This window comes from Trichosurus vulpecula, chromosome 3 (assembly GCF_011100635.1).
Source record: "Trichosurus vulpecula isolate mTriVul1 chromosome 3, mTriVul1.pri, whole genome shotgun sequence".
Classification (NCBI taxonomy): Eukaryota; Metazoa; Chordata; class Mammalia; order Diprotodontia; family Phalangeridae; genus Trichosurus; species Trichosurus vulpecula.
This window is the reverse complement of record NC_050575.1, coordinates 285,882,519-285,905,665: the sequence shown is the minus strand read 5'-3', so window position 1 is coordinate 285,905,665 and position 23,147 is coordinate 285,882,519. Positions and strand designations below refer to the sequence as shown.

At 39.8% G+C, this 23,147-nt stretch overlaps 1 protein-coding gene across 1 annotated transcript in view; it reads left to right on the top strand.

The window, feature by feature from the left end:
• The first annotated feature begins 221 nt into the window (after positions 1 to 221).
• The window catches only part of NINL (ninein like), a 123,012-nt gene continuing 100,086 nt past the window's right edge, over positions 222 to 23,147 (top strand). The window contains exons 1-4 of the mRNA XM_036752359.1: positions 222 to 404; positions 14,190 to 14,286; positions 17,974 to 18,087; positions 21,938 to 22,110. Coding sequence (XP_036608254.1) covers positions 222 to 404; positions 14,190 to 14,286; positions 17,974 to 18,087; positions 21,938 to 22,110 — 567 coding nt within the window. The remainder of the gene's footprint in view (positions 405 to 14,189; positions 14,287 to 17,973; positions 18,088 to 21,937; positions 22,111 to 23,147) is intronic.

Genomic DNA, 23,147 nt, shown 5'->3' with positions numbered 1-23,147 from the left:
ACCCAATTGAGTGTGTATGTTATTCCCAAGGAGGGTTACTCTACAGAGCTTTATATTACTTCCCGATAGTTCAGAAAATTAGGTTGACTAATTGTGTGCATGCATGCGTTCGTGTGTGTGTGTGTGTGTGTGTGTGTGTGTAAAAGGGGGAAAGTGTAGCAATTTGTCTAAATATGCTACTTTTTTGTTTTCTCCCATTGACACGTACAGGGTGCTATGGGATGGACGAAGAAGAAGAGAGTAAATATGTGTCCCAGCTCAAGGAAGTCTACAGCAGTTGTGATACGACTGGCACTGGATATCTGGGCAAAGAGGAACTGACAGAGTTGTGCCAGAAGCTTCATCTGGAAGGACAGCTGCCTCTGCTCTTGCAGACACTTCTTGGGAATGACCACTTTGCCAGGGTTTGTATTTAATCTAACATTATTATTTTAAAAGTGATTTGCTAAATGATGATCACATATATGGTTGTAGACTAGGTCTTACGGGAGGAGGGTCACACACACTTAATTCTGGCCTACATTTATGAAGCACTTTATGGCTTACAAATGGTCTTCCATTCACCATCTTCTTTGGTCTTCAGAGTTTGTGAAGGGGGTCTTGGAAATGTTATTAGTCTCATTTTATAGTGGAGGAAATGGGTTCAGGGAAGTGAAGTTACTTGCCCAGGGACACACAGTAAATGGCAGTATTGGGGCTCAAACCCCAGATCCTCTGATTCCAAACCTAGTACTTCTTCACTCCTGAAGTCTTTGTTTGAAGCTGATAACGGAAGACAACTGATAAAGGTACACCGATGGACAGTAAATCAATACAAGAGAATACAATATTAGCTTAGGCAACATTTATTAAGTGTCTACTATATGTCAGGCACTGCGCTAATTCGTGGGAATACAAAGAAAAGCAAAATCTCAAGAGGCTCACAGTCTTATATGGGGCGGGAGGGAGATAATGTGCAAACAGGAGAAGTCAATCAAAAGCGTCAGATGCTACAGAGAGGTTGAGAAGGATAAGAAGCTGAGAAAAGGCTATTAGATTTGAATTAAGATATCACCTATAACTTTGGAGAGCCAAGAAAGAGAGTAGTGTCATGTCAACCCAGAGAAGAGATAGTATCCAGGAGACCAAAGTGATTAATAGTTCTGTTTGGGTAGTTTGATGTGTATAGCACTAAATCCCTAAATTAATTTAGGTGAAAGTGTGTTTTTTATTGTGTTGGTAGGGCCCAACATGAGTAATAAATTGATTTCTAGATGTTTCTAGATGACCTTCATAGCAGGTCAGATTAAGACTGAGTCCCCTCTAGAGAGGATGCTTACTAGTCAAGCTGCTGAACTATCATTGTTGTTCAGCCTTCGTCCTTGAAGAGGACCAATGACATCATGATGTTGGAGTCAAGAATAGTGTATTCAGCTGTGGCTAATCAGTCAAATATGAGCTCAAAAGGCGCTCCCACAGATGGAGATGTCTCTAGATTTACTCATCTCCCATTTCTTTTGTGCTACTGCAATTGTGCTTTGCCATAGAGCACAGCACCTTCTTTGATATAGGCATGCCATGCTGGGAGGTCCTGCGCCACTATCTCCCATGTCTCACAATTGATTCTAATGTTCTTCAGAGAGACCTGGAGAGTGTCCTTGTGGCGCTTTGTCTGACCTCCGTGTGAGCTCTTACCTTATATGAGTCTTCTGTAAAATAAGTCTTTTAGGTAAAGGTACGTTTGGCATGTGGGCTACATGGCCCACCCACTGGAGTTGTGCTCTCAGCAGTAGAGTTTGAATGCTTGGCAGTTCAGCTCAAGAGAGGACCTCAGTGTCTGCTACATTATCTTATCAGATGATCTTCAGAATCTTCTTAAGACAATTCAAATACTATCATTATTTTAACTAAGTTCCATCTCACTTTATAAAAAAAAAATCTTTTGCTTTTTGTGATCTCAGTTTTTAAAATGTTACAACAGGTTTTCCTTTGTTTCATGGATTGCAATAAAGCATTGAACTCCTGTTTTTACACTGTTTTATCTTAATATATGAAGCACAAGCTGCTTTTCATTGGTTCATTGTAATGTTGAATATGTTGCTATTTATTACCACAAGACATTCAATAACATTAAGATAAAAACTTTTTTTAAAGAGGCTAGAGAACGTAATCAAAATCCGGATGTCTCAGCAGCTGACTAGAAGAATCCTTAAGCAGTTGGGCTCTAACACTTTGCCCTACGCCAGAAATATAGAGTCTCTTTGAGTTCTGATCATTCTCATTGCCCACACTGCAAATTATCAGGCAAAATTCTTTTTGGGCAGAGATTTAGATCAGTTATCACACACATGTCAAATAGAGGTGAAGAATATGTACTTTGTAGGGTGAGAATATAGGGACAGTGTAAGTAAATACTGAGGCACCTAGGAGGGCTGGGTTAGCATTCTGGGTTTGGAGTCAGAAGACCTGTGAATTATTTTTGGAAAACTTTTTTTGAGGGGTAGGGATAGAGTAGGGTGGGATACAGCATTGGGGAAAAGAGTATGACACTGTGTAAGATCTGTGAACAAATGCTACATCGATAAAGTGGTCAGAGAAAGACAACTGAATTTCCCAAACAATTCTTGGGCCATTTGCTTCCAAAATAGAGGAAAGGAAGCATGCTAGGCTAAGCTTTAAAGTATCAGTTGTGTGACTTTGGCCAAGTCTCTTCTTTCTTTCCCTTACCACAGCCTCTCTGTTAGGAATTGGTTCCCTCATCTGTGCCATGAGGTTATTGAAACAGATGGTCCTTTCCAGCTCTCACCTTCTGTGTGTCTGTGTTTCTATCTTGAGAACACATTGCCTTATAGAATCTAGAATCCTTCCTGTACATACAGCTGGACAGAGCAGTTACATAATACCAATTATGTACTCATGTGTGCTATGGGAACAAATGATAGTGATCTTTAAGAGGTAAATTCTGTTCAATCTGGAAGCTCTGAGCTCCAGTGATTGCTTGTAGGTTAGATACACGACTTCACTGCACAGGGCTATATAATTCTTTGGTGAAATGAGGACCATATGGAGAGAATTGCATTAAAGTTGTATCCACACTCCTCCAAATTTCAATTAAATTCATTCAACATTCATTAAGTCTTCAAGTCACTGAACTAAGTGATATGGGAAATACAAAGATGAATCAGTCAATCCCTGTCATCAGCAAGCAAGCTTAGAGCTTAACAGGAAGCATGAGTACATAATTCAGAGCATGAAAACATATTAGAGCCACCATTTACTAAGTGCTGGTTAAAGAATACTATACTAGGAACTAAGAGGTATAGCTAAGACACTGGATGTCTAAGTCAAGCTCCCAAAAAAGATCTCAACAAGTTAGAACATTGGGCTGAATGTTATAAGATTAAATTAGAACCAATGTGAAGTACTATCAAATGGATTAAAAATGTCAACCTTACAAGAGCAAGTGTGATGCCAGCTAAAATAACAATTAAAACCTGAAGTTACATTGAGAGGTATAGTGTCCAGAAGATGGGTGGTCATTTTCTCACTGTTTTTTTCTCCTGATCAGACCACTTATGAAGCATTGCATTCAGTTCTGAGCATTAGGAAAGACATTGATAAGTGAGAAGGTGCCCGAAGGAGGACAAACAGGATGCTTAAAGGCCTTGAGTCTATGTCAGCTGAATATCAGGTGAAAGAACTGAGTGTTTTGATTGGAGAAGACTCAAAGGAACATGATAGCCATCATCAAGTATTCGAAGATATATTATATGGAAGGGAGATTAAATTTATTTTGTTTGGCTTGAGAGAGCAGAACTAGGAGTCATGATGGAATGAAGTTGTAAAGAGGCCGATTTCAATTCAGCGTAAGGAAAAACGTCCTAAAAATGTTTTGTTGTTATTCAGTTGTGTCTAAGTCTTCATGACCTCACTTGGAGATGTTTTTTTGGCAAAGATTCTGGAGTGGTTTCCTATTTCCTTCTCCAGCTCATTTTACAGATGAGAAACGCAGGCAAATGAGGTTAAGTGACTTGCCAAGGGTCACACAGCTAATAAGTGTCTTGAGGTCAGATTTGAACTCAGGAAGATGAGTCTTTCTGACCCCAGGTCTAGCATGCTATCCACTGTGCCATCTAGCTGCCCTTTCCTAACAATGAGTGCTATCCCAAAAGCAGAGGAATTGCGTTGGCAGATGTAGTGGTTTTCTTTCACTAGAAGTCTTCAAGCAAATTCTGAATGACCACTTCTCAGGGAAGTTGTAGAAATAGATTCCTGTTCAGTTGTGGATTAGACTAGCTAGTTTCTGAATTCTCTTTCAACTCCAAGAACTCTGATTCTCTGATTGAGAGGGAAGAGAGAAGGAAAAGTCCAAGGTTTTGAGTGTGGGAAATTGGTTCTGTCATCACTTGCTGACAAAAAACTGAGTAAAGCCAGAAGGAGGAACATTTTTTAGAGAAGGATAATAAAATCAGTTGGTGAGCTGTTTGTAGGGCATGAAGGTTATATCCTGCATACAGGCAACTGGATGCAAGTCTAGAGTTTGGGAGGGAGATGAATGCTAGAGATGTGGATTTGGGAGTCATTTGTATACAGGCTATAACCATGAGAGTGAATGAGGTTACTGAGGAGAGGGTCTAGAGAGAAAAGAGAAGAAAGCCAGACACAGACCTTTGGAAACATCCATCTGAAAGGCTGATGGGGTATTCAAGGTGTCTATTTTCTTAGGGAATAAAGCTGGTGGTAAGGACAGGAGCTGTTCAGCTGCAATTTAAAGGAAGTTGGAAAGCAAAGCTGGGTATAAAATACACATGCCAGCAAAGGGATTGAATGTTGGGAAATGTGTGGGAGAAAAATTGTCATCCTGGTATCAAGGTTTCATATTGCCCCAGACCATATGCCTCTATATGAAGCTGGTTCTGATCCTAGCTTTTAATCTAGATGCTGCTTTATACTTCTGGCTCCTTCAGTTCAATATTCTTTTGTTATCCTGCACGCTGATGCCAGCACAACTGATTCATTGATTCTGGCCCAATTTTTTTCAGTCTTTCCTTGAACCTTGGCCGAGGGAGTATTTATCCACAACTCATTGCCTACCCTACTTCTGTTCCTAACCTCTGAAACAGGAATCCGCAGTGCAGTATCCTTGGCACTTGGTCTTTTATCCTCTGCTTGCAGATCTCTGATGATGAGAATCTATTACTTCCAGAGGCAGCCCATCCCACTTTTGATACACCTCTTAATGGGGAGGTATTGTTGAGAGTCTGAATTAAGGTGGTAGCAATGGAAAAGCAAAAAGACGGGTTGAGGAGATACTGTAATAGAATCTAGAGGACTTGGCAGCTGATTGACTAGGGGGATGAGGGAAGGGATAGTCAAAAGTGGTTCTAAGGTTTGTAACTTAAGTGACTGGGAAAATGGAAGGGCCATAAACAGAAATGTAGAAGTTAGGAGGAGGATCAATGAGGTTTTTGAGGAAAGAGGAAGACTTCAGTTTTGCAGAGTTGAGTTTGAGATGCTAGCAGGATTCCAGGTGGAGATATTTAATAGGCAGTGCATTATCCAAATCAACTTTTTTTTTTTAGATGATATTGAATTTGCTAGATAGCTGAGTAAGCTTCTGCTTTACTTTAATAATATGGTTTTGGATAGAATATATCTTATCTTTGGATAAAGTATATATATATATATATATATATATACATATCTTTGGAAAGAATATATTCTTAACTGTCTATAAGAATGATTCTTTTTTGAAGAGTAAAGGGCTTTTAATCTTGCAACCACTTGCAGACTATGTATAGGGTAGCCTGCTGGCTACTGGGAATGCAGACATCCCATCTCCCCCCAAAAATTACAATCCATAACCTCAAAAAGATAACAGTTTAGTAAAGGCTATATCATCTACTTACTGAAATCCCAAGTATGCTAGGTAACATCTAAACAAACTATTATGAGAGATGAGGAAGGAAAGAACACTGACTCTTTCTGCTTATTTCTCTACCATCCCTTCACTTTATGGACATAATTTAATAATAGTAAGAATTAGAGTAATCGAGCAGCTAGATGGCGCAGTGAGTAGAGCACCAGCCCTGGAGTCAGGAGGACCTGAGTTCAAATTTGACCTCAGATACTTGACACACTAGCTGTGTGACCTTGGGCAAGTCACTTAACCCCAATTGCCCTGCCTTTCCCCCTCCGGTCCCCTCAAAAAAGAATTAAAGTAATCAAGTTTTTGATATAAATAAAGCATTTCCTTACATGGGAACATTGGCAAGGAAGAATAATACCTAAGTATAATAGAGATTTCTATACTTCATCATGTGATCTGTGTTCTGGAAAACAGTTCTTCAGATAATGAACATCACCCTTGCAAAAATGGCAGCCTGGGAGTTTCTCCTAACATAAGTAGGATAGGATTAAAGGGGTAAAACACGAAGAAGCAAAGATAGCAATCTGACTTTTCATGATCAACACTCTTTTTTAGTAGAACTGTGTGTATTCTCCAAATGCTAATTCTCTTCTTACAACCATAAATTATTTATTCCACAGTCTAAGAACAAGTGAGTTTTATTAATAAAATTGGAGAGGCACTGGTTAAAGGAATACCAAGGTAAGGAAATTGAGTACTGACTGATGGATCGATGAAGATGTAATGGAGGCAGGAGAACTTTTCCTGAATGCAGGGAAAATAATGTCAGGGAAGAAAACTTCCCAGTAGGAATCATAACACATTTATATAGCACTTTAAGGTTTGTAAAGCACTTTCCTCGAGGAACCCTGCAAGGTAGAAAGTACATTTCAGAAGTGAGGAAACTGAGGCTTTGAGGAGTTACCCACAGTCACACAGCTGATACGTGTCTCAGGCAGGATATTGCTCCGTGTGTTTGGTGTGTTGTTTGGTTGCTTAAAAGTTCATTTTTCACTAGTTCTCTTGACTGTGTCCCAGTGATGTATATTCACCTGTCCAGCACCTCTCATTGTTTTGAGAGTACATGCTCTTTGTCATGAATTCCAGGAGGCATCTTCTTAGAGATTAATTTGTCTCTGCTTCCCTCTATATTATCTTTCAATTCTTCCTCAGTGATGGGTCAACTTTTCTCCTTCCAAAGCTCTACTTTGTCATTAACTTAGATAGGCAGCATAGTATAGCAGATAGAGTGTCTACCTCAAAGTCAGGAATATATAGAATCAAATGCTATCTTTGAGACATGCTAACTATGTGACCCTGGCCAAATCATGCAACCTCCCAGTGTCTTAGGCTGGAAGTCTGCCACATAACTGGTGGGCCACATGTGGCTCATAATACTCCTGAGTGTGCAACCCTAACCAGATTAAAATGTAATTGGGAAATATTCAGTAAAATAAATACTGTAAGACATAGATATTATATTTTATTATATTTATATTGAGTTGTACAGGTACACCTTGGAGATATTATGGATTTGGTTCCAGACCACTGAAATAAAGTGAATATCATAGTAAAGCAAGTCACATGGATTTTTTGGTTTCCCAGTGCATGTAAAAGTTATGTTTATACTATACTGTAGTATTGGAAGTTTAAATACCTTAAAATGCTAACCATCATCTGAACCTTCATGGAGACATAATCTTTTTGCCAGTAAAGGGTCTTGTCTCCATGTTGATGGCTACAGACTGATCATGGTGGTGGTTGCTGAAGGTTGGGATGGCTGTGGCAATTTCTTAAAACATGACAACAATGAAATTCACACATCAATTGACTCTTCCCTTCACTTGAACACTTAGAGGCTGTTGTAGGGTTATTAATTGGCCTAATTTCAGCATTGTTGTGTCTCAGGGAATAGGGAGCCCTGAGGAGAGAGAGAGACAGGAAATAGCCCTTTGGTGGAGCAGTCAGAACATGCATTTGTTGATTGTTTGCCGTCTTATGTGGACACAGTTCTCAGTGGCCCAAAACAATTACTATAGGAACATCAGAGATCACTGATCACAGGTCACCATAACAAATATAATAATAATGAAAAAATTTGAAATATTGCAGGAATTATAAAAATGCGACACAGAGATACGATGTGAGCACACACCATTGGAAAAAATGGAGCTGATAGATTTATTTGATGTGGGGTTGCCACAAACCTTAAATTTGTAAAAACCAGTAAAGCTCAATGAAGTAAAGCTCAAAAAAAAACCCAAGCTATGTCTGTGTGTTATACATATATACATACATGTGTATATATGTATATATATAGTATGTGTATATATACATATACACACAGGCATATGTTTATATATGTATGTTGTATGCACACACAGAAGCATGCCTCATTTTTTTCGAGCTTTGTTATACATATATAATGTATGTATGCATGCATGTATGCAGCCCACAAAGATCCTTACGCATGGATTAATAATGGTTCCAGTTTCTTTTTGAGTTTGATGCCACTCCAGGTAGCTCTCTAATTTGTGGTGCTGAACTACCCTGGTCGGTAGTTCCCCTCATCTGGGAGTTCCCCGTGTCAGTGAAATCAGATTGATTTCCCTTTCCCCATGTGCTTCTCCATCTGCTTTAATCTTAAGAGGCAGGTCCTGTCTTATCGAATCTAGCACCTAGAAGGGAAAAAGCCCTGATGGCTATCTCAGCTCTGCAGCCAAACTTAACGATTGAGATGTAGGGGAGATTTCAAGCTTAGTTGTGCTGAGGGCTAGGGATGTAGACGAGATTTTGGGCAGCAGATGTACTGAGATTTTACTTCTGTTTTAGATTCTTTTTTTCTTGTTCTTAACAATTTTCCACTGACCTCCTTCTCTGATGCTTCCATCAGTCTTGGGGGCAAAACTGAGCTCTTGAAGAGGAGCCAGTAGGACTTAAGCTCTGGCGGGTTGTGCCTAATTTACCACTGAGGTTTTGAGTGCCTGGGGATCAGTGTTTGTCACCTGAGAACCAGCCTAGCTGAAGGTAGAGAAACTCATCACTAGAAGTATAGCCATCAGGCCATGACTTTCTTTGGCCACAGAAATTTGTGAAATGTCTCCAGAAGCACAGAGGGGTAGAGATCTGAATCAGAGGAAGAGGTATCACACAAATAAATATGTTTCAGTTTTGGAAGATATATAAAGTACAACAAAGGAACAAAAGTACTAATTCATGGGCTGGCAAGTTTTTCTGTAAATGTGGAGAGTGCTTGTTTTTCATTTCTGCTTCCTATTAGTGAAACACTAGCAGGGGCTGGTTCTTAGCCAGCAAATTAATGTGCCCTGAAATTTCTGTGACCTCCTTTGGGGAATTTCCATGTATTTTGTTTCTTCAGTACCATCTCGTTGATTTAGCAGGAGTAAACAAGTCAGCTTCTTTCTTCTGTGTTTGAATGTCCCAACACCTGGACTAAGCAAAAAGTTCTCCATTAAGAGATAAGTTCCAAAGCCATGGAAATAGCTTCATGGTAGGCAGCTTGTCTAATGAGACTCCGATCTGAATAGCACTCTTCCCTCCAATGCATTTTATGTATCGCTGCCCGATCCTAATACTTGGCTGTGATTACATCATTCTCCTGCTCAAAATCTTCAATGGCTCCCACACTGCCTATTGAATTAAGTTGAGATACCTCAGCCCTACGTTGAAGACCCTCCACAACCTAAATTAAAAGCTTTGTCTCATACTACTCATGACCTCTACTTTCTAGCCAAAATGGTCTACTTGCAGTCCCCTGAACATATACTAACTTGGGGTCAGTAAAGACCTCCTTGCCCCCTCCAGCTAACATTTATATAATGCTTACTATGTGCCAAGCAGCATACTAAGTGCTTTACTATTATTGTCATCTCATTTGATGCTCACAACTCTGGGAGGTAGGTGCTGTTATATTCCCATTTTACAGGTGAGGAAACTGAGGCAAACATCATTGAAGTGACTTGCTCAGAGTCACACAGCTAATTAGTATCTGAAACTGGATTTAAATTCCAGTCTTCCTAACTCTAGTTCTTGGCTTTGAAACATACTTACTCTTTGTCTGACCATTGACAAGATAAGCCTCTTTGAGGATTAGTTTCCTCAACTGCAATATTAGTGATAGTAGCTGAGACCCCAAGCTCTTTTGAGGACAAGAGAAATTGAGGAAAGCATCCAGTACACTAGATTCCAGGTGGAACCTTTGTGTGAACTCACTCAAGCTGTGGATATCAGCTGAATGAGATGAGTAGGCGTGGATGGGCTGTGATCTGTATCTCTTCAAACTAGGCCCAGCCTATGACTTAGCCGAGGACTACTCCACCTCCACCAGCAGTCTTCTCATGCTGAAAACACATCCACTCCTAACAGCCTCCTCCAGAGAGTGAGAACTCTTCCATTTGAGGAAGTACCCATGACACCCAAGCTGACTTCAAACCTGGGACCCAACCCATAACTCTCCTACTTTTCTACCTTGCCCACAGGCAGCTGCTTTCCCCTGCCCCCTTCAGCTCCCTTATAGAATGTCTACTCCTTAAGGGCAGGTACTATTTTTTTTTCTTGTATTTATATTCCACAATGAGCTCTGGAATATAGTAAACATTTAATAATTGCTTTATATATTTTTCCATCTGTTTTGTTGAAGGGAACTTCTAAATGAGGGAGATCATAAAAATCTACTTGATTATTTCAGTATTATAATGTCTGGCATTTATATAATGCTTTTAAAAATTTACAAAGTGCTTAACATTCTTTATTGTATGATGACCAACTGTGAATTAACTTATTAACTTAACTCTTCTCAGAGATGAAATGATTCAAGACAGTTCTGAAGGACTTATGATGAAAAAAACTATCCATTTCCAGAGAAAGGACTTGATGGAGTCTGAATGCAGATTGAAACATTTTTTAAAAACTTATTTTTCTTGTTTTTTTTCTTCCTTTTTCTCTTTTTTTTGGGGGGGGTGTCTTTGCAACATGGCTAATTGGAAATATGTTTTGTGTGACTGTATGTGTATCATTGATATAAAATTGCCTTCTTAAGGACGGGGAGTGAAGAAGGAATTTGGAACTCAAAATTTTAAAAAACAGATGTAAAAAAATTGTTTTTATATGTAATTGGAAATATATATATCCCAGTTACATCTTAATCTGGTTTGGGGTATCCATAATTCTCTGATCTGTATGACTTAGCAGTAGATTGGATAGGACCCCTGGGAATCTCATCATCAGGAAATTCGCCATCCTGGGAGACTGAATCAGTCTTGATACTCATAAATCATCAGCACTTTCATTACCTTCTACTCTTCTCTGTTTGGAGGCCTGCAGGGTAGAGCAAAAGACTGCTCCCAAGGTTCTGTTTAAAGGCCTCACATCTCTTCATTTTGTAGCTGTTGCATTCCTTTGGACTAGACTTCATTATGCCCCTGCAGTTAAGGGAGTAGGGATCCTTCCCCTCTTTTCAGCTTTCTTTTGTATGTGTTTATTCCCTGCCCCCCCCCCCCCATTAGATTGTAAGTTCCTTAAGGGCAGGGACAGTCTTTTTGTAGTGCATCCCCTCCATTTAGCGTGATGTCTAGTATGTAGTAGGTGCTTAATAAATTTTTATTGACTGAATGACTGACTGATATGGGGGAAGGTAGGAGAAAGTGAAAAGCCAAGGATGACACAGAGATTCTGAACCTGGGTTACTGCTAAGATGGTGCCCTTGACAGTAAGAGGGAATTTCAGAAGAGGGCAGGCCTTGAGAAAGGGGGAGATAATGAGTTCCATTTTAAGTTTAAGATATCTGTGGGATATCCAGTTCAAAATGTATGTAAGTAAACAGTTGGAGATTTGAGAGTGGAGGTCAGGAGAGGAAACAGGGCTGGTATCTGGATCTGAGAATTATCTGCATAGAGATAATAAGTGAATCCTTCCTTTTTGGTTTCTCTACTTCCAATCTCTTCCCTGTACAGTCAACCTCCACATAGCTGCCAAAGTATCTTCCTAAAGTACAAGTTAGATCAGGGGTAGGGAACCTGTGGCCTCAAGGCCACATGTGGCCCTCTAGGTCCTAAAGTGCAGACCTTTGACTGATTCCAAATTTCACAGAACAAATCCCCTTAATAAGAGGATTTGTTCTGTAAAATTTAGACTCAGTCTAAAGGCTGCACCCAAGGACCTAGAAGGCCATATGTGGCCTCGAGACCTCAGGTTCCCCACCCCTGGCTTAGATCCTGTCCTTCTACTTAAGATTCTTTATTGGTTCTGGGGTTGATTCTACTCTTTTACTTTTAAAGTTCTTCACAGTATCTCTCAGTTCTAGCTGAACTGGCTTATTTGCTCTGCAGTGAAATTGGCATTCCATTTCTCACCTTAGTGTCTTTGGAGTTTCCCTCATCCCTAGGATATACCTCCTCATCACTCCTGACTCCTGGAATCCCTAGCTTCTTTCAAACCCAGCTATTTATACCATCACTACAGGAAGCCTTTGCTGATTCCTCCGATAATGTGCTTTCTCTCTCCGTGTCTCCCTTCCCCCACAACCTCCCCAAATTAACTAGTATTTACATATTCGTGAATATCTTGTATCCTTCCAATATAAGCTCTTTGAACAGAGACTGTTTTTCATTTGTCTTTGAAGTCAGGAGACCTGGGTTTGAATCCTGCTACAAAATTGTGTAATGTTGGGCTAATCATTTTAGCCCTTGCCTGCTGTAAATCTATTAATACTTGGAGCAGTGATTTATGTTAGCTAAGGGGGCTTCCCAAGGTGGGCATGCTCTTAACCCATGCAGAACACAGCCTGTTTACAATTGATAGAAAATTACCTCAAGGTTAAACACAATGGAAAGGTTAAAATAATAGAGCTTAAGTCAAATGTAAAATCATCCATAAGATGAGGATAGTATTACTTTCACTACTTCACAAAGTTGTGGTGAAGAAAGCACTTTGCGAATCTTAATATCATATAAACATTTTATTACTGAATGAATGAGAAAGCATGTGTGCTGAGCACTATATTCAATACTGGGGATATAAATACAAAATCAAAGGACAGTCTCTGATCTTAAGACACCATTACAATGGGGAAGACAGCACATTTGGGGGAGTGATTATCCAGGGAGGGCTATTGGTACTTTGGCCCAAAAAATTTATAGAGATAGTGAACAGGGCATTAAGGAAGTAGATTTATATATCCCAGCTGGGATTAACAGCAGAGTTGATTTGATCATATTTCATGGTGTTTAGAGGGCAGTAAAGGGGGAAGGGAGGTAGAGGTGTTGGGCGAAAAGTGTATACAAAAGCATTAGGCATGGGGGGCAAGGCTGTCGATGAAGAGGCTGTGGGGGAGGTGGTTAGAAAAGAGGGAAGCATGGTTGGTCCTTTCCTAAAATGGTGGCCTGGTAGAAGCAATCACCGATCAGGAGAATGAGGCCCTGGGAGGAAGTTCCTCCCTGGGCTAATAAAATAATTATTAATGAAATAATGTATCAATATAGCCCTACAAAAATAAATGTGAAAAATATAAGGAGGAATGGAAAAACAAATGAAGTGATATAAAGTGAGATCAGCAGAACACATTGACTACTATTATAGATATAGGAAAAGAAAATGAAGGCAAAGAAGGAGATACAGAACAAACATCTTTTGTTTGCTCATTTATTTGGCTCTATTTTGTTAAACGCTCAGATTTATGTAAGTTCTTTTATTCTTTGTTTTGTGTATTTGTCTGATGACTCATGTTTTGCAGTTAATTGGTTTGTAATTCTAAAATGTTGAAGAAAAGAATGAAAGAATACATCAAAATTCTCAGGAAAAATTCTGTAGTTCTACATGTGGGAGATTTTGTTAATTTGAAAAGACATTCAAAAGGCAGGGTGGTATAGGGCAAAGAGCACAAAACTTTCAGTCAGAAGACCTGAATTCTAATCTTGGCTCTATTATTATCTGGCATACAGTCTTTGGGTGAATTACTTCACCTCTGTGGGCTTCAGTGTTATCCATAAAATGAGGGGATAAGGAAGGTTGAACTAGAAGATCTCTTGGCTTCCTTTTAAGGTCTAATATCCTGTGAGTCTAAAAATTTAGTCAAGTGATTAATCTGAAGAGAAAAGAGAAGGAAAAAAAAATTCCCCCCCACACGTGATGTTCTTGATGTAGAATGTCATGTCCTATATCTACCTACACGGGCTATTTTCAACAGACGCAAAGTACAACAGGGAAGAAAGATAAAGGGTATTATATCCTGATGGTTTCTTTAATGTGCTGAAAAGATTTCCTTCCATTCTTAAAATTTTGCCAGGTAAACTTTGAAGAGTTTAAAGAAGGCTTTGTGGCTATACTGTCATCAGATATCGATGTCAGCACCTCTGATGAAGATAGTAGCTACTTGGAATCAGGTGAGAATGTGTCCCACATTCGGCTTTGGCTTGTTTTCATTCTTTGTTGGTGCATTTTGAGGATGTGGTGTCTTAAGGAAAGAACCTTCATTCTGTTTCCTTAGCTATCCCCAACAAGTAGTGTTGTGTGACTTTAGGCAAGGCATAACTTCTGTATTTTGCAGTTTCTCCACCCACAAAATAGGAATACTTTCCCGATGTACCTCAAAGGATTGTTGTGAGGATTGAATAAAATAATGGATTTGGAATGACTATTCAGCAGAGCTTGTGATAGATTCACCACCACAACACCAGAGGAGAGATGCTGGCTCTTTAGTTAACAATGTAGTCATTTTAAGTTCATTCAGTAGAACCCTGTAAGGATTCTAGTCTTGGTAAGGGACAGATAGGATGATTCTTATGGGTTTCCCATGTTCAGATTAGAGTAATAGTATATATTTTAATATGTGTTTGTGGTAGGGAGAGGATCCAGCTTAAAATATAACCACATATGGGGTACAGCGACCTACTTTATTACAGCATTTGGCTGTAGTTTATTTGCTTCTGAGGTAAATGATATATACTCATATGATATGATTTCTGAGAGGCCACATGGCAGAATGCCCTTAATAGAAATCCATGAAGTCAAAATGCTGATTTCTCTGTTGATAAACTATGGCCTTGGCAAATTCGTAGCCTGTCTGTTTCAAGCTGCCCTGATGCTGAAAGAGACACTGATTGTTCATGCAATATATGTGCTAAATTACAGTGAGCTTCATTTTCTTTCTGCTGTTTCAGGCAGAAGACTTGAAAAAATATGATTGCTTTCTCCAGGGGCTAACATTTGGCTTGTTCTGCTTGGCTACAAAAGGGAGAACTGGGTATAATAGAAAGAAGTTGCAAGAGGAAAGCTTAGGTTTGATGTAAGGAAAAATTTCATAATAATTAGAGATGTTCTCAAGTGCAGTAAGCTGCCTAGGGAAGTAGTGAGTTTGCCAACATTGGGAATCTTCAAGTAAAGGCTGGATATCTCCTCATTAGGGATCATAATAGCCTAGTGTCTGTCTAGTCCAACTCATACCTCAGAAAAGAATGTTTACTACAGTATACCCAAGAAGTGATCATCCAGCTTCTGCTTGAAGACCTCCAATAAGGAGACATCTTCTACCTCTCAAGAAGTTTCTCCTTTCCTCAAACCTAATTTTGCCTCTTTGTAACTTCTACCCATTGCTCTCCCTTGTGGGGTCAAAGAGAACAAGTCTTATCTTCAGTCCAGTTGAAAGTCTTTTAGATACCTAAAGATTAGATGTCATGCCCCCCAAACCTTAGAGTTTTTTCAAGGATAAGCATCTCCAGTGCTTTCACAGAATCCTCAGATGGCATGACCTTGAGGCCCTTCTTTTGTTAGATTGTGAGCTCATTGAGATCAGGGGCTGTCTTTTGCCTCTTTTTGTATTCCCAGTGCAAAAGTGGATGCTTAATAAATGTTTAACTATCTGTTGACTTTTCCATCTCTGTTACTGCCTTTGAATGCTCTAGATCATCAGTTTCCTTTCTGAAATGTGATGCCAATAATGGTCTAACCAGAGCAGAGTACAGAAGGATTCTAATCTCCTTATTCCTGGGATCTGTGTAAAATTGTAAGATAGATTCTTGTTCAGGTAGATATTAAAGTAAATGTTCTCTGAGGTCCCTTCCAGTTTTGAGAATCTGTGATTCTGAGAGGATCCTACAACAGTAACCAATTTCAGACATTTGGAAACTATGACCAGGTTGGTAATATCAACCAGACAGAACTGGCTGCTAACCTGTGGGTGGCTAGAGCTAAACAAAACAGGGCAGAGACAGGAGAGTCAGGAATCAAACAGAAATTTAATTTCAAAGTGAAGGAAATGGCTTGCAAGCAAGGACTCATGTGCTGGAGCCCCGCCCCTAGTGGGGAGGAGACCTGAGGCAGTGTGGGGAGATATCAATTCTTACACCATTGGTTGTGTAGAACTGTAGCCCTGACAATGAGGGGTAACAACAGCAATTTGCCAAGTTTGATTCATAACAGGGCTTCATGACCTAAACTTGTCTGAGTTCAGAGAACGCTTGGTGCTGGTCAAAGCAATACAATAATTATATGAAACAATTCTGAGATTTTGCTGTGGCTGAGATCATCCAGAGAGTGAGTGCAAAGGATTGTTGTTATGCCAAGCTCAGGGCACAGACTGCTTGCTGGGTCTTAGCTCTGGAAAACAGAGTGTCTCCTAACATCTTGACAGTAAATAAGAAGTTAAATGAAATTCTACTCAATGTCATTCCTTCATTGTGTGGTTAATCCTTACTCTGCTTCACTCCCCAGTTGCAAACACTTGTTATGATCCAAGTTCTAGAATAATGTAATCTGTTAGAGAGACAGCATGGACCTTTGAATCTGGTACCCTTGATTCTAATCTTGGCCATAATGCTGAATAACTATGTGACTTGAAGTAAATCATTTAATTACTTCATGCCTTAATTCTTCAGTTTGGGAAATATCTATCATAATATACACAATATACACCCACACCTGATAGGAATACTGAAAATCAATTTGTATTCCCCCTCGCCCCAGAGAGAAATGAGGAGTGAGACAATGTTAACATTAATGTGGTGTGGGAAGGAAGATAGGAAATTAGGTATATGATATATTAACAGGAAGTATGGAAAGGCAAATTCATTTCCTTGCCAAGTGCTGCTGTATGGCACTATCTTGGATTAAAGAAGGCATTATTTAGAGTGATGAAAGTATAAGGGAGTGCCCTGATAGGGAAATTCCCTTATAATCAGTTCTAGTAAATAAACATTTTAAAACATATACTACATACTGGGCTAGGTCCTGAGGAAGATAAAAAATTTAGATAAGACACTGACCCTTCTCTCCTGGAGTTCATAGTCTAGTCTGGAAAAGTAAAAGATGCTGAGGATCATGGAAAGCTTTTTGAAGAAGGTAGCGTTCACACTGGGTTTTGAGGGCTAGCCAGGAGGTATGAAGCTTGGCAGCAAGATGGCTAGCAAGAAGATAACCGGGGGGAAGTGATCCTCTGCCGAAGTCTTCTAGTGAATGGGACATCTAGGCATTCATCAAGCAGGATGCAGAGGGGTGGGGTGAGCCAGGCCAGAAGTACCAGGGCTGAAAGGAACACAACATGAGGTTCGGATGCCTGATGAGAGGAGAGCCTATGAGTAAAGTGATGTATGGCCGCAGTCAGTGGCTACACAGAGGTCAAGGACAATATGGACTGAGAACAGATCATCAGATATAGTAATTAAGAGATCACAGATATCTTTTGACAGAGCAGTTTCAGTCGAGTGTTTGCGCCTCCCCAGACTGTTAGGTCCTTGATGGTAGAGACTTTTCACCTTTTTTATGTATCCTGAGAGCCCAGCCCAGGGCTGAGTATACATAGTAGGTAGTTAATAAGTGTTTACTGAGTGATAGAATTTGTGGGGATCAGAAGCCAGATTGCCAGAGGTTGAGAAATAAGTGGTTTATGAGGAAGTAGAGGTGGACAGTACAGACTACTATTACTAGGAATTTAGTAATGAGAAGAAAAAGAGATATAGGATGGTAGTTTGATGGGACGGTAGGATTTTAAGGGATGGGAAGACCTAAACTTCAGAAGTTTGTTGCTATCACTATTATAATCTACCTTGCTTTTGAACTTTTTGTGGTTTGCCTAGATTTTCCAAATTATCCACAGTTAACTGGCTCAGATGCAGTGCCTGCCGCTCCACCTGTCAAAGCAGCTGAGGATGAACTTCCCAGCACTCGACTCTGTACCCCCATTCAAAAAGGTACTCCTGCTGAACTCCCACTTAATTCTAGGCCTGATATGAACTTGTTTCCACAAGTCAGGGTTAAAAAACAAAGAAAAAAACTCATGAAAAATGTGATAAAGATGTACCAGACTTCTCTTTCCAAAGCTGAAGTATATTTTCTCCCCGAAGTTCCTTTTTCCTTTGACTTTCCAACCCCACTGCTCATCTCCTTCATGACTTCTTGGTCCCCCCTCCCCCTTCTTCTGCACCTTGTCCTTGGTCTTTTACTTCCCTTACCCTTCACCCTTTTAGCATGTTTTTTGTACTCCCAGCTTCCTCCTCTTCTAGCCCACTCCTTCTTAAGAAACCTTGTCCTGCCTCCTACCCAGCCCCTCTGTTCTCTTATCTTTCATTCCCTTTACTTTATGCCATTATTTTATACCTCTATGAAGAGACATATTATTATTCTAAAGCTTAGAAAACTAAGTGGTACCTGTTGTATAGCAGTAGTTTATTTACTGTTTCAAGTTTGCAAAGTATTTTACATAAATTATCTCAAAAGTATTTAACATAAATTGTCTTATGTGATCTTCACAGCAACTTTGAGAGATAAGCACTATAAGTATTATTATTCCTGCTTTACAGTTAAGGAAACTGAGGCTTAAAGATAGCTAGTAAGCGTCACAGGAGGGATTAGAGCCCAAGTTTCTCTTGGCTCCAAGTCTAGCACTCTTTGTCAGGTCTGTGCTGCAGGAAGGTCATCCCTGCTGCTGAATCCACATTATGTATTATATCACACATACACATTCACGTACACACGCACACAAGCATATACAAATGAAGGTGGTGTCACATATGGAAAAGGATCAGATTTTGATTGATGGAAAATAAGAAGTATATTTTCAGCCACGACTAATATGGGAAGTTGTTTTGCTTAACTGTAGATTATGTGATAAAGGAGTTTGTTCATTTGTTCCTTTTCTTTCCTTCCTCCCTTCTTTCCTTCCTTCCTTCTGAGTAGAGGGAAGTGGGAGGGAGAAAAAGGTGAATGTTTGATAACTGAAAAAAAAAATCTATTTTTTTTTTTTTGAAAGGACCAGGCTTTGTTAGGAGACTGGAGCTCTGATCTTGTCTTTGCTACTCACAACACTTACTTGCTGTGTGACTTTAGAGAGGCCCCTTTATCTCTCTGAGCCTTGGTTTCCTAATATGTCAAATGAAGGATGCAGCCGTGATGGTCTCTCTGATGCTTTCCAGATTTAAAATTCAGTTATGGTCTAACAGTTGAGAATTTGGTAAAATTACCTTCTTCTCTACAGCTCATTTTTTCTCATTCTCTTGTGTGGTCATGCACGCTAAAGTGATGCCTATTAATATTGATTCAGAGCTGAAAAGGACCTTAGAGACCACCTGGTCTAATGCCTTCATTTTACAGATAACAAATTGAGACGTAGAGAGGTTAAATGTTTGGTCTTAAGTTCATGCAGCTATCAAGAGACAGAGAGAGGAATTTAACCCACATCTTCTAATTCTCAAGTCCAGCACTCTTGTCACTACCCTAGCTGCCTCTCATTTTTCAAAAACATCTGGCCATGAAAGAGGGAGGGGATGTTTTTCTGTACTATTCTGATGAGATCAAGTTTGAGATGCTGTGGAAAATATGTGGGTTTTTCTGGGCAACTCATTATCATAAGAAGATCATTGACTGGTTGGGAAGTATGGGCAGGGCTAGGAATAAACTAAACAGGAGCAAGGAAATGAAATTAAGGGAAGAAAATTGAAACTAAAAAGCATAAAAAATCCTGGCTTGCTATGTGATGTTTTTAGATAATAGATTATTCTCTAGTTGCAGAAGTACTAATACCTCAAACTTTAGAAATGAGTTTAGATTCATTACTAGGGAACAAAATCGAACGTATTGCCAAAATTAGATTGCCTAACAAGTCTATTTCCCTAGTATATTTGATGATTCACAAGGGCCTTGTGTAACACTGTCCTCAGTTTTCTTTCCCGTGAGCCTCCTACACCTTCACCATCCCACTTGACATCTGACTTCCTTTTATTTATAATTCTTCTTACTCATATAAGGAACTTCTACAACAAAATAAGCATAACAAATTTCACCTTATTTGAAAATAATCAGCTAGCCATCTCTTTTTTCCTGGCATCTAAAGTCAAATCCAATTATGTCTTCCAAAAGGTTGATACCATTGGATAGCCTGACCACACCATCCCCTCGCTCAAAAACATTCGTTCCCCATTGCTTGTAAGGTTAAAAAAAAACTCAGAGTAATGACTTGATCAGGGTCACACAGGAAATCCATAGCATTAGCTCAGTAATTAAGGCTTTCTACAGCCTGACTGTAACCCACCGTACCAGTCTTATTTCATATTACTCCTCTTAAAGAACTCTACATTCCATCAACACTGGCCTAAGCTCTTCCCTATTCTCATCTCATCCTCTCTCACCTTTGAATAGGTGGTCCCTCATGTTTGGCATCCACTCTCTGCACATCTCTACCTTTTGAAAAGTGTTTCTTCAAGGATCTTTTTTCTTTCATGGAACACAGCCTAATTCCCCGAGGGAAAGTAATATCCACATCTTGAAATTTTATTGGAGCATTTCGGGTCTCTTTTTTTGACCTTTTTCATGGCAGTGTGGCATAATAGAAAAGCACCAGCTCTGGGGTCTGAGGTCCTGAGTTTGAATCCTGGTTCTGCTACTTATTTCTTGTAGTACCTAATTTCCATATTTGTATAATGATTCTGTCAGGCGTGATACTTACTTGTGTTCCTGTCACATCTTCCCTATTAGATTCCTTGAGGGCAGAGACTATTGGATATTTAAAAAAAAATATTTCCAGCATTCAGTGATCATAAGGATCTTGCCCACCTAATAGGGAAGGCTAGATAAGTATTTGACCAAATATGTTTAGATTTCCTACTAACCTAGTCTTCACCCTGCTCTGCCGCTCTTCTTCAAGGTGCCCCCCGCCCCATTATTACCTCATTGCCTCAAATCTGTAAAATTCATCTTCTCCTTTACGGACAGATTTTCCTCTTTCCTATGTTTCTCCTCCATTCCATATCATCGCTGCAATTGGGTTGAAGTAAACTCTGGCCTGGGACAACTAGTGGGGCTCAGTGAATAGAGGGTTGGGCCTGGAATCAGGAAGATTTATCTGCTCGAGTTCAAATCTGGCCTCAGACATTTATTAGCTATGTGACCCTGGGCAAGTCACTTAACCCTGTTGTCTTAGTTCCTCATCTGTAAAACGAGCTAGAGAAGGAAATGGCAAACCGCTCCACTATCTTTGCCAACAAAACACCAAACAGCATCATGAAGAGTTAGACCAGACCGAACAACAATAAATTCTGGCCCTGGCAGTTTTAGCTGAAATCAGTTAGGGGAAGGCACACAGGATTCTAGGGGTCACTAGAAACCCCACAAAGCAAATCCTGAGCCTTTTCTGACATGTTGGTAAATTTCAAAGGCACTTATTTAACCATTTGTTGGAGCTAATTAATATATTACTACTATTCTGGAGTCAATCCCGACCTATATTCACTAGATCTCATAGCCTCAAAATTTAGCTTTAAAATGTAAAGTGAATAATAAGCTGTTGGCAGACTTCTAAAGTTATATGGCATTTTCTTTTTTTGAAAATTAAAAGGAGTTTATTAATTATGTCAACGGAACAACATGCTGACGGGCTGATCACTGGAGATCAGCCAATATGTCCTGTTTTTGAAGGTTTTTTCGTTTTTATTTTGCTACTTTCCTAAGAAGAGACTTTAAAGAGGCATTATTTGGGAATGTTTAGGCTCAGATGCTTTTTTTTCCCCTTTAAAAATATTTCTCAAGTTTCCTGGTTTTTCTTCCTAGCTGGCCCAGCTGAAGTTCAGCCAAAGTATGTGAATGGAGCCAAGTGGTATGGTCGTCGGTCCCGACCTGAGCTACAAGATCCTGAGGCTGAAACCAAGTTTTTTCAAGAACAGCAAATAAATGCTAATGTGAAAAGCCCACTGAGGCGATCAGCCTCTTTGGAGAGTGTTGAGGTGGGTGTAATAACAATGCTGCTTGCAGCTGCTGCTGAGGTGTAAGACCCAACAAGACCAGCAACGAGAGCTGCCAGCACAGGTTTTTTGATCTGCTTCTCTAAGGAAAGCAACTTTAAGGGGTTTACAATCTTACTTTAATCAAACATACATATATCATTCACTTAGTTTAGGAGGAAAAGCCAGCACCCTGAACTTCAGAGCAAATACAAACAGGAAATATCAGCAATTCAAATAACACAAACCAGTAGACAGGCATCTAGCTTTCTGTCCAACGTCTCAGTATATAGTTACCAGGGAAGCACCAACATCTGGGTTTTCAAGCTGGGGGGCTCTTAACAACGGCTACCCAGAGTCTCTTCTGGTCAAGTCACATGACACTGTTCCAGTGGGTGAGAGCCCTAAACAAAATGTTAACCTCTGAGTTTACATACCCTTCTTAGGGTCGAAGGCTCCACAGCTAATCAGCAAAATGGTGTGGGCCTGGGGCTTCTCACCTAGTAAGACTTAATCAAAGGCACTTGATTACTTTAGCACTCCAAAAGGGAAGACAGTAAAAAAGTCCCAACTTAATTAATATTATAGTGTGTTCCATTATCCAGTTCTTCCTTCTGCTACTCATGCCTCTGTGATATCATTGGTGATGTCACAGCAGCCAAAGACCCCTTACAGCTTGGGATCAGGGGGACAGTGAAAGTTCTGCTGTGAATTGTCTGACTAGTCACTCCCTTTTAGGACTGGGTGAAAATCTCTATTTTCACTCCTTGTAGAATAACTGAGCACCCAGTGAAACCTTATGTGCTGAGGAAGTAGTGGTGGTTGTGGTGGGAATCCCTGATGGTTACAGCTTCATGGCAAGTAATTTTAAAGTACAGGTGGCTAGACTCTCCATACTTGAATCATCTAGAACACGTGAGGGCATGCACTTCCAGCCTTGTGGATGAGCACCAGACATTTACCGCTGACTTTGGCTTTTAACTGGCAAAGTAAATAATTCAGATCCTCCCAAATTCACCCAAATTGTCCTGGTTGGCCAT